General features: G+C 36.4%; 3 protein-coding genes and 1 pseudogene across 3 annotated transcripts; 2 read left to right on the plus strand and 2 right to left on the minus strand.

Moving 5' to 3' along the window:
* Positions 1-1,162: 1,162 nt before the first annotated feature.
* On the minus strand, positions 1,163-2,655 carry LOC117620956 (annotated as a pseudogene).
* Positions 2,656-3,941: 1,286 nt separating this feature from the next.
* Positions 3,942-5,084, minus strand: LOC117620957 (putative F-box protein At5g52610). The gene is made up of 2 exons (XM_034351218.1): positions 4,424-5,084; positions 3,942-4,348 (listed from the first exon to the last, which is right to left on the minus strand). Exons 1-2 carry the CDS (start codon positions 5,082-5,084, stop codon positions 3,942-3,944), a joined length of 1,068 nt encoding a protein of 355 aa, XP_034207109.1.
* Positions 5,085-6,266: 1,182 nt separating this feature from the next.
* LOC117622360 (F-box only protein 8-like) lies at positions 6,267-7,809 on the plus strand. The gene is made up of 2 exons (XM_034353013.1): positions 6,267-6,323; positions 6,454-7,809. The coding sequence occupies exon 2, from the start codon at positions 6,455-6,457 to the stop codon at positions 7,592-7,594; it is 1,140 nt and encodes a 379-aa protein (XP_034208904.1). The 5' UTR covers positions 6,267-6,323; position 6,454; the 3' UTR covers positions 7,595-7,809.
* Positions 7,810-10,565: 2,756 nt separating this feature from the next.
* On the plus strand, positions 10,566-11,402 carry LOC117620958. The gene is made up of 3 exons (XM_034351219.1): positions 10,566-10,592; positions 10,720-11,067; positions 11,127-11,402. The coding sequence occupies exons 1-3, from the start codon at positions 10,566-10,568 to the stop codon at positions 11,400-11,402; spliced, it is 651 nt and encodes a 216-aa protein (XP_034207110.1).
* The last annotated feature ends 67 nt before the right edge of the window (positions 11,403-11,469 follow it).

The following is an 11,469-nucleotide window of genomic DNA, read 5'->3' on the forward strand; positions in this document are numbered from 1 at the left end:
AAAAAAAAAATTAATGTTTACAATCAAAACCCCATTTGCCCCTATTCAAAACCTAGCTCTCTTACTCAAACCCACCCAATTTGATGCCCTCTTCTATTCTAAATTGTTTAACATATAGCTTTGAAAAGTCCAATTTATACCATTTAGGACTTGGGTTACAACTTAGAGCATCTCCAGGAGAGTCTCCAAATTTTAACCAAATTCTAGCTAAAATAGCTAGAAAGCTATTATAGCAAACCACTTAGAAGGTGTTTCCTCCAGCAATGTTCTCTATTTTGGCTAATTTGAAATATTTTATTATTATTTTCTCTTTCTCTTTCCTCCTCTTTCTCTTGCAAATCCAATATATTTATTAAAAAAAGTAGAACCCAACCCCACCAACCTCCCAAATATCTCTATCTCTCTCTCTCCCTTTTTCTCTTTCCTCCTCTCTACATGTAGAGAGCCAAAAGTTGGTTCTCCAAAATAGATAGCCAAAAGTTGGTTCTCCAAAATAGATAGCCAAGTAGGAGTCTGCTGGAGGAGGATTTTCCTTCTTTTTAGCCAAAATAGCTAGGGATGAGAGGAAAGAGAGTTTGTTGGAGATGCTCTTAGGCCCCGTTTCGTTCATGGAATGAATTTGAGGGGAAATCATTTCCCATGTCATTCCCCAAGGAATAGAAATGGAAGAATCCTTTCCCACCTTTGGTAATGTTGGGAAAGTAACCGAAAAATATCACTTTATTTCCTTTCCCATGTTTGTTTTGAGTAGGAATGGAAAACAAAGTTTGTATAAATTTTCAATTATATCCATATTAAATCAAGTAAAAAAAGAATGCATTCAATGATATATTGTAATTCTAAATTGTTAATGAGGATAAAATGGTCATAAAAAATATGTATTTAATGTTAACTCATTTTTCCAAACTTTCCCACGATGAGGGAAAACAAAACCCAAGTTGGGAGGATGGCTTCACTTTCTCCCCTACTTTTCCATGAGCCAAGTAACGATTTTCCATACTTAGACTTACCAAACATGGGAAAGCAATTGATTTCCCATTCCCAAGTCTCCTTTCCCATGAACCAAACGGGGCCTTAGAGCAGTTCAACAGTGACTTTTGCCACAGGGCAGGAAAATCTCATTTCACCAATCAATTGCAACCCGGCCAGAAGGTGGGCTCCATCAAGATTGAGCACGTATGAAGGCAAGAACAAGCTGAGCTGTTGCATGAGGGCGCTGACGTCAGTGAAGAAATAAATTTGAAAAAATTTGAAAAAATAACCAAAAAATTCAGATTTTCTTTTTTATACATACCCAACAATTTTATTTATTTATTTGTTAATCTCATATATATAAATAAAATTAAGCTCATGTGAATAGTAATTGCCCTTGTTTGTCATGGTAATGGGTGGGAAAGCAAAAAAAATTTGCTAAAGCAGACGTTCACATGAACAGTAACCGCCCTTAATTTCTTACAATACAACTTGAAGTAGGAAAAAAAAAAAAAAAAAAAACCCTCCAATATTCTGGATATGTATAACAATTGAGTAAAATCAAACTTTCTATGTAGGTAAATACAAACAAGAGCTGCTCAGGGTCATTTCTCGAGATGGCCAACTCAATCCCTGTCTCACGATACTGCTTGGATTCATAGTTGCACAAATACAGAGCATTGCCATAACCGCTTCGCTCCATTAATAGTTCATTATCTGTACTAAACCCGACTACAAAGTAGTAGTCGGAAGGATAAAGAATAGGACGCATTTGTTTCCATCGTTTTTCTTGCATAACCCAAAACTCAATTTGTGACATGCCTTCTTCCTCACAATGAAACAATCTCAAATAATAAAGCAAGCAAATTTGATCCTTGTAAACCTCAATATACAGCCGTGACCAACATCTAATGGCATCCGGTGCTATGAACTCTTCGAATGTTTCGCTGCCCGAATCGAATGACATAATGCTGAATAGAAGAAATTTCTGGATAATGTGGTATGCTACTCCATTATAAAATGTAGCCCTATGGTTCTGCCAAGTGCATTTTAACCAAAGAGGATGCTCTTCAACCATCTTCCAAGAGTCTGTGCTGAGACTATAAACTTCGACTGTGAAAGCATCGTCTTTGTGAATGTGCAACATCCTTACAACCTTGTAGTCGTTAACCCCAGGGTGGAACCCGAATTTTGGAGAGCAATGTAGCCAAATTTAACGTTGGTTCTCTTTGGAAGGGTTCTAAATTTCCTAACCGAGGGGTTCCATATGTGTATAGGGCTCTTGGTGTCCAATTTGTCATCTGAAATGCAAACTAGACCATTGCTTGAGCCATATACCCTATAATCTTTCTTGATCCCCAAGGGATGGTTTAACTTGGGGCAATGCTCAAATGTTTCGTTGGAGAAAAGTGACCATTCCAATTCTCGTTTAAGATCTGGGTAGTCCTCGTAGTTTTCGTAGAACTCGAAAGGACGTTTGAGATCGGGGTAGTGGAGGCAAAGTAGAGAGACATGGAGGTGTTTGGTGACATTCCTGTTAAGCTGTGTGGTGATAAAACTCGAGCTGTTAATCAAATCACTCCATGACTTGCATGCACACAGAAACCGAAGGAGGGTTTTTGCAGGTAGTCTAACTAGGATGTCTGTTAAGATTTCTTTCTTGCATAATGTGGTGGATGCCATCTCACGAAGAGAAAATCATAAGAAAAATAAGTTAGAAAATTTAGAGTCCAAGGAAGCATTAAAATACACAGAGCTGTGTGAACGAGTCATGTGGAAGTAATTCATTGGCATCCTAAAATAAAGCATCACCAAAGGTTCATTTAGTGATACAAAAGAAAATGGGGTTTACTTTGAATTTTATTTTTATTGTACCTTTTATGTGCCCCAAACTTTTATGTGATACCATTTTATTTTTATTTTTTTGGGTCGAAATTATGTGACGCCATTTATATAAGAAGAAATTTATTATAAGCCCATTAATATAAACAAATTTATCGACAATTTCTTTATAAGGGTTGGTAAACATTGTGTCAACAATTCATGAATGTAAATTACTAATTTACCCTGATGTGATTGATGCTTATATAATACTACCTTTGGCACACACGCGTGAGCGTGTGCCAATTGGTTTTATTTTTTATATTATTTATTTTAGAATTAACAAATATAATGGTTAGTTGTATTTCATAAAAATAGGACCCATTGTCTGATTTTGGTTTTATTTTAAAAAATTTTAAATATAAAAAAGTGTGAATTTACCATATTATCTTCATTTAATTAATAATTTCAATTCTTAATGTTTGCATTAAACAAGACCTTTTCTAGTATTTTAAATGTTTCATCATTCTCTGTCTTTTGATATATATATATATATATATATATGCAATATCATGGGAGGACCTTGTAGCTCAATTTAAAAAGAAAATATCATACATACCAGAGGTAGTGTAGCAAATTGTATCACTATATCGATATGATATGCTGTCAATATTATTGTACTTAGGGCACACTCAAGACCTTGTTATATCAATAGACAAAAAAACAAACAACCAACCACGAAGAATCACACACACACACAAACACCAAAATAAAACACTACCCAAGAACACAAGAGTTCATAAAAGTTCAACATTGTGCATCTATGGTGACCTCCTTGAGAAATTTTACTAGAAAAATAAGAATAATTTTTGTTTACAATAAAACAAAATCCCATTTGCCCCTATTCAAAATCTAGCTCTCTGCTCACACCCTTGCTCCAATTTGATGCCCTCTTCTATTCTAAATTGCTTAACATAGCTTTGAAAAGCCCAATTTATACCATATGGGACTTGGGTTACAATACAACTTGAAGTATAGGAAACAAAAACCCTACACAATAGGCTAAAAACGACAGAATAGGAAAGCTCGCACAGCAGGAGAAATTCTCTCCAACTGGTCGTGCCAGAAGTTACACATCTCTTCACCAATTAACAATTGAGTAAAATCAAACTTTCTATGTAGGTAAATACAAACAAGAGCTGCTCAGGGTCATTTCTCGAGATGGCCAACTCAATCCCTGTCTCGCGATCTTGCTTGGATTCATAGTTGCACAAATACAGAGCATTGCCATAATTGCTTCTCTCCATTAATAGTTCATTATCTATACTAAACCCGACTACAAAGTAGTCGTTGGAGGGATAAATAAAAGGACGCATTTGTTTCCATCGTTTTTCTTGCAGAACCCAAAACTCAATTTGTGACATGCCTTCTTCCTCACAATGAAACAGTCTCAAATAATAAAGCAAGCAAATTTGATCCTTGTAAACCTCAATATACAGCCGTGACCAACAGCTAATGGCATCCGGTGCTATGAACTCTTTGAATTTTTCGCTGCCTGAATCGAATGACATAATGCTGAATAGAGGAAATTTCTCGATAATGTGGTATGCTACTCCATTATAAAATGTACCTCTATGGTTCTGCCAAGTGCATTTTAACCAAAGAGGATGTTCTTCAACCATCTTCCAAGAGTCTGTGCTGAGACTATAAACTTCGACCGCAAAAGCATTGTCTTTGTGGACGCACAACATCCTTACAACCTTGTAGTCGTTAACCCCAGGGTGGAACCCGAATTGGAGAGCAATGTAGCGGAATTTAACGTTGTGGTTGGTGCTCATTGGAAGGGTTCTAAATTTCCTAACCGAGGGGTTCCATATGTGTATAGGGCTCTTGGTGTCCAATTTGTCGTCCGAAATGCAAACTAGGCCATTGCTTGAGCCATATACCCTATAATCTTTCTTGATACCCAAGGGATGGTTTAACTTGGAGCAATGCTCAAATGTTTTGTTGGAGAAAAGTGACCATTCCAATTCTCGTTTAAGATCTGGGTAGTCCTCATAATGTTCGTAGAACTCGAAAGGACGTTTGAGATCGGGGTAGTGGAGGCAAAGTAGAGAGACATGGAGGTGTTTGGTGACATTCCTGTTAAGCTGTGTGGTGATAAAACTCGAGCTGTTAATCAAATCACTCCATGACTTGCATGCACACAGAAACCGAAGGAGGGTTTTTGCAGGTAGTCTAACTAGGATGTCTGTTAAGATTTCTTTCTTGCATAATGTGGTGGATGCCATCTCACGAAGAGAAAATCATAAGAAAAATAAGTTAGAAAATTTAGAGTCCAAGGAAGCATTAAAATACACAGAGCTGTGTGAACGAGTCATGTGGAAGTAATTCATTGGCATCCTAAAATAAAGCATCACCAAAGGTTCATTTAGTGATACAAAAAAAAAAAAGGGGGTTTATTTTGAATTTTATTTTTATTGTTGCAAAAAGAAAGAATTCATATATTCTTGGAATTAGCTAGCTCAAGTGGAGAGGGAGGTAGGTTAGGAACTTAGGACTAGAATCAAGAGTTTGGTCCTTTCAATATAACCCAAAATTAAGAAATTTTCTCAAATATTATGGAACGCATGGACACTTTCTTTATGTGCCCCAAACTTTTATGTGATACCTTCTTTTTTTTTTTTTTTTTTTTTTTTGGTCGAAATTATGTGACACCATTTATATAAGAAGAAATTTATGCTAAGCCCATTAATATAAACAAATTTATCGACAATTTCTTTTTAAGGGTTGGTACACATTGTATGAACAATTCATGAATGTAAATCACTAATTTGCCCTGCCATGATCGATGCTTATATAATACTAGCTTCTTGGCACACACATGTGAGCGTGTGTCCATTGGTTTTATTTTTATTATTATTTATTTTAGAATTAAAAAAGATAATGGGTAGTTGTGTTCCATAAAAATAGGACCTATTATCTGATTTGGGTTTTATTTTAAATTTTTTTAAATATAAAAAAGTGTGAATTTACCATATTATCTTAATTTAATTAATGATTTCAATTTTTGATGTTTGCATTAACTAAGGCATTTCTGATATTTTGAAAATATCGTACATACATACGGTAATAATAAACATTTTTATTCATGGAAATCTAATTTAAAATAAAATTGAACCACTAAACTAACAATATGGGAACCCAAGCAGTCCACAGTACCACTACTCTTCTCCAAGTCTTTCCCACCGTCACGGAAAGATAGCCATGTAAGTTGTAACAAACTCACGCCCTTTTTTTTTTTTCTTTCTTTTTTGTGGGTTAATTTACCTAGAGGTGACTTTGTATCTAGTTGCCAAGGCCCAATAAAAAAAGAAGCGGTTTCACGTTGCATCCCTGGAATCTCATCCAACGGTTGGGAGTTAATGCCAACGAGGGTTTTTTCTTATTCATCTCTCTCTTCTCCCCTATATATTCTTCCTTCATTTTTTACTGCGGGTAGTCGGCACAGCCAAGGGGAGCCAGTTCAGGTAAGGGTTTGGGTTTCTCATTTTTTTGGAGTGAATGTGTTATTTTCATGTGATTGCATAACTGTCTAGAATTTGTTTCCCAGAATTTGTGTGTGTATTTCTAACCTCTCATTTTGATGTATTTGATCAGGATGAGTAACTCAGGCTGCAATGGTTCCCATTACATCCCTGAAGAAATCTTGATCAACATACTATCAAGACTACCGGTAAAATCCCTTATTCGGTTTATTTGTGTATGCAAGTTATGGAGTTCTTTGATTCGAAGCTCGAGGTTTATTGGAATGCATCTTAATAGGAATGTCACAAACCATGCTCATGATTTTATAATTGCCCTCCACGAAAGTAGACGCAAACCCAATTTTTGCTACACCCTTTTCTCTAATGAAACATTTGAGCCGTGCTTGAAGATTAAGCATCCCTCAACATGGCCCAAAATTATAGGGCCCAAAATTGACATACATGGTTCAAGTAATGGCTTAGTTTGTCTGTCATATGAACTGGGGAATTTGGATACTGCTATATACCTATGCAACCTATCAATTCAGAAACATGTGGTCCTTCCTCCCACCAGCATTTTGTGCTTGTCCTGTCCTGAATATGTCACTTTTGTTGCATTCGGATTCCACCACGGGCTTAACGACTACAAGGTGGTAAGGTTGCTCTCGTTTTCTGAGGGGAATCACTGCATTGAAGTGGAGGTTTATAGTTTGAGCACAGACTCTTGGAAGAGGATTGATGCAATTCCTGCTTCCATAAAGACCATGGTTTTGCACTCTGATCAATGTGCAGTTTACAATGGAGTAGCATATTTTATTATGAAGAAAGAGGATGCTACTTATTGTTTCGTGTCGTTTGATACCGACAGTGAGGTGTTTGAAGAGTTTCTACTGCCAGATGCTGTTGTCGATGGAATTGAATCCATGCTTGATAATTGCAAGGAATTAATTGCGGAGTACAAGGGATCAGTTTGCCTGTTGCAGTCCAATCTAGATTTCAGAGCTGGTAATGACTACATTGACATGTGGGTTCTACAAGAAAAGTCTTTCAAGAAGTTGCTGACTGTTTACCTTCCTGGAAAGAGGAGCTTTTACCCTTTGGCCATTAGAATGAGCAACGAACTCCTCGTGGGATATCCTTGTGGTAGCTATTTGTGTTCTTATAATCTTGAAACCAAGCAGGTTACAGAAACTGGAATTAAGTTGGCTGTGGATCGCTATAACGACTATCATGCGCATACTTATGTCGAAAGTTTAGTCTTGCTCAGGGAATAGAAAGGGACGACTTTAGAAAGAATGTTAATTATGTTTAGCTGATTTGATTTCCCTAAAGTAACGTCTTCGTTAGAAGATGCACTTCTACATTGGTTTCTCTGTTGTTTTTCTATGTCCAGTTACATTGTGAGAAAGATTTAATGTCTGGGTTGGTTTTTTGACAAATGCAGTAGTCTAAATGATATGCTCAATCTCAATATGTGTTTTCTTTTTCCTTTATTTTGTCCTTCCACTCTCGTTTGCGTGGTATGTTTTATTTACATTACATCATTTTGAGGACTTTTCCTATTAAGAGGAGTGATAATACACTGAACTCACACACACAACACATATACTAGGACTCGAATTTAGGACATTGTCTGAGAGAGCAATTACTCCAAACCATTACATTAGTGGGTACTTTCCTACTCTACATCATTTGTTGCTCAAAAATGTTGCATCCGTTTTTGTTCTTCGTGGATGGAATACTTGGATGTTGCCTTTTACAATGGACAATGCTTAAATTACATGACTGCAGAGGATTGATTTGGCGTTCTGCCCCTATTGCTGTTTTGTAGGGAGGCTAAATTCCTTTAGCTGTAAATGCCTATAATATGCGGCCTTATGAGCATTTAGGGTTTAGTGAAAGTATATAAACACACTAGTGTGAACGTACGTTACAAAAAATTTTAGCAAGTCCCTTCAGGGCATGTTTGGTAGGTCTTATTGGACTGGACTGGGTTAAATAGGGCTTAAAACCCATGTTTGGTGAGAGAGAGGACTAACTTATATGAAGATACAGTCTAACTGTGGAAAAAAATGGCTCACTAGCTCCTCTAATATAATGAGCTTGAAATGTGGTTCACAAAATAGCACCATCGCTAAACTGAACAAGCGAGTACGACACACTGGCCTGGCTTCTCTTTCCTGGCACCATTCATCACTTTCTCTTCCCGCAACTTCTCTACCTCAACAAAATTGAGGTTGAAAAACTGAAGCTCCAAGAAGTGTATTTTCTTGATTGAAAAAACTGAAGCTCCAAGATCTAATTGGGCCCAACGACAAAAGAAAAGAACATATTTTTAGAATTTCTTCTGACTCAACTCTGGAAACCCATCTCTTCCGACCCATCGTCGTCCACTGCACTGCCCCAACCCCAGCAACATCAATGGCTCCCTCTCATTTCTCTGCCCCCAACCCCAGCAACATATATTGGTTTATTAAAAAAAATCATGATATGGATTTGGTTGAAGAAAGATAGGGGAAAGAGAGAAAAATAGGGAGAGAGGAGGAGGGGTGGGGGGCTTGGTTGTTGAATAAAGAGGGGGAGGGGAGCCGGGGGGAGAGAAGTGGGGGAGAGAAGACGGAACGGGTGGGTGGGGTTTGGGATATTTATTTTGGTTTAAAAATATTATCTTTAAGGGTTTCTTTGCAGCATTTATTTATTTATAAGTCAAAATTTTTAATTAAATTTAAATATTACAAATTATTTTTTAATCTGACACAGCACCAAACATAGGTCTTTACTATTTTTATAATCCAGCTTCTTAGTCCGACGTATTATCAAACGTAAGTCAGTACTTAATCCAGCTTAGGCCAATCCGAGCTAATTCAAGATAGTCCCAGGATTTAGTCCAGCTCATAACAGTCCGCCATACCAAACAACCCCTCAAAGGACAAAATAAACTAAAAACACCTAATCTACTTAATTAGTAGCCCAATTGAAAAGTATGTTGGGCTACTTACGTTTGGTATAATTAAAGACAAATGCAGAGAATAGTGAAATATTTATAATATCACAAAGTACTCTAGTTTGAAAATAAAACTATTCGTTAAATGAGAATAAATAATAAATTATAATTTTTCATTAAAATAAATAAATAAAATTAAAATGAGAGCATGGGTCCTATTTTCTTATGACACAACTAGACCCATTTTATGTTTCGTACTTCTAAAATGTAAAAAGTAAGATATACAAAATAATAAATAAATAAAAAGCAATAGTTACACGTGTGTGTACAGAGAGCTTTCGACGAGGGATCCCTCAAATAAATTTATTTGAAAAATACTTTTGTAGGACCCACTCTGCCTTGTATTTCACTAATCCAAACCATCTATTTTGTAAATGTTCATTCAAAGATCATCTCTACAAAAAACCACTTGAATCTAATATCATTTGACCATGCAATTAAATTATTGAAATTTAAGTACTTTCTTAAAGTACCGTGTTCATTGATTTTGTTGGTCTCAATTAGATGTCTTAATAATTTTCAATTTGTCTGATTTTTTGCAAAGAAGATCTATGACTGTCTAGATAATGGGGCAAGCAACGCATTTGAGAGTATTTAAGGTGTGCAAATGAGAAACATATTATTTTTCACTCGCCCTCCCCCTAAAGAGAATGGGAGGGGAGAACACTTCAATTGCAAAGAGAACGCAAACACATGTCACAGGAAAAGACTCGGATACCATGTCAAATATACTAATTTTTATATATTTCAGATTTGTTAGATATCTCATATTTTTATATTCTTCTTTAATATGGAGGTTTTTTTTTTTTTTGAGAGAAAATATGGAGGTATTTATGAAGAAGTACAAAGATGTGCTAACCCTAAATAACATAGTAAATAAATCTCAATTACAATATGACACAAATCTCAATTACAATACGACTAAGTAACTAAAATCCTAAATAAATAAGGAACCAAAATCCGAACTAAATATCAACTCGCCAATGCTATAAATATGCACTCACTCATGCAGTCTTATTGTGACGTAATCATCTTTGTGTGTGTGTTGTCCTCAAAGTGGTTTTTTGAATTTAAGCTTAACGCTTGAAACAGAACAATATAATTTTGTAGGAGCAAACATCCTTTCTAACCTCTCTCATTTTGATCTATTTAATCAGGATGAGTAACTCAGAAATCTTGATCAACGTATTATCAAGACTACCGGTAAAATCTCTTATTCGGTTTATTTGTGTATGCAAGTTATGGAGTTCTTTGATTCGAAGCTCGAGGTTTATTGGAATGCATCTTAATAGGAATGTCACAAACAATGCTCATGCTTTTATAATTGTCCTCCACGAAAGTAGATGCGAACCCAAAATTTGCTACACCCTTTTCTGTAATGAAACATTTGAGCAGTGCTTGAAGATTAAGCATCCCTTAACAGGGCCCAAAATTGATATACATGGTTCAAGTAATGGCTTAGTTTGTCTTTCATATGAACTGGGGAATTTGGATACTGCTATATACCTATGCAACCTATCAATTCAGAAACATGTGGTCCTTCCTCCCACCAGCATTCTGTGCTTCCCCTGGCCTGAATATGCCACTGCTGTTGCATTCGGGTTCCACCCCGGGCTTAACGACTACAAGGAGGTAAGGTTGCTCGCATTTTTTGTGGGGAACTGCATTGAAGTGGAGGTTTATAGTTTGAGCACAAACTCTTGGAAGAGGATTGATGCAATTCCTGCTTCCATAAAGACCCTGGTGTTGCACTCTGATCAATGTGCATTTTTTAATGGAGTAGCATATTGGATTATGCTCAGGGGAAAGGATGCTACTCATTGTTTATTGTCTTTCGATACCGAGACAGTGAGGTGTTTGAAGAGCTTCTGCTACCAGATGCTGTTGAACCGATGCCATATTATTGCCAGGTATTAATTTCGGAGTACAATGGATCAATTTGCCTGTTGCTGTCCAATCTAGATTTCAGAGCTAGTAATGACTACATTGACATGTGGGTTCTCCAAGAAAAGTCTTTCAAGAAGTTGCTGACTGTTTACCTTCCTGGAAAGTGGAGCTTTTTACCCTTTGGCCATTAGAATGACCAACGAACTCCTCGGGGGATATCCTCGTGGGAGGTATTTGTATTCTTATAATCTTGAAACT

The sequence above is a fragment of the Prunus dulcis genome, chromosome 3 (genome assembly GCF_902201215.1).
Source record: "Prunus dulcis chromosome 3, ALMONDv2, whole genome shotgun sequence".
NCBI lineage: Eukaryota > Viridiplantae > Streptophyta > Magnoliopsida > Rosales > Rosaceae > Prunus > Prunus dulcis.

Excerpts from the sequence above, each read along its gene's own strand:
- LOC117620957 (XM_034351218.1), bottom strand. The coding sequence starts at position 5,084 with ATGGCATCCACCACATTATGCAAGAAAGAAATCTTAACAGACATCCTA. Across the intron at positions 4,349-4,423 it reads CACTTGGCAGAACCATAGAG|GCAGCGAAAAATTCAAAGAG; the intron begins GTACATTTTATA and ends CATTCGATTCAG.
- LOC117622360 (XM_034353013.1), top strand. The coding sequence starts at position 6,455 with ATGAGTAACTCAGGCTGCAATGGTTCCCATTACATCCCTGAAGAAATC.
- LOC117620958 (XM_034351219.1), top strand. The coding sequence starts at position 10,566 with ATGGAGTTCTTTGATTCGAAGCTCGAG. Across the intron at positions 10,593-10,719 it reads TCTTTGATTCGAAGCTCGAG|TGCTTGAAGATTAAGCATCC; the intron begins GTTTATTGGAAT and ends ACATTTGAGCAG. Across the intron at positions 11,068-11,126 it reads CTGCTTCCATAAAGACCCTG|GGGAAAGGATGCTACTCATT; the intron begins GTGTTGCACTCT and ends GATTATGCTCAG.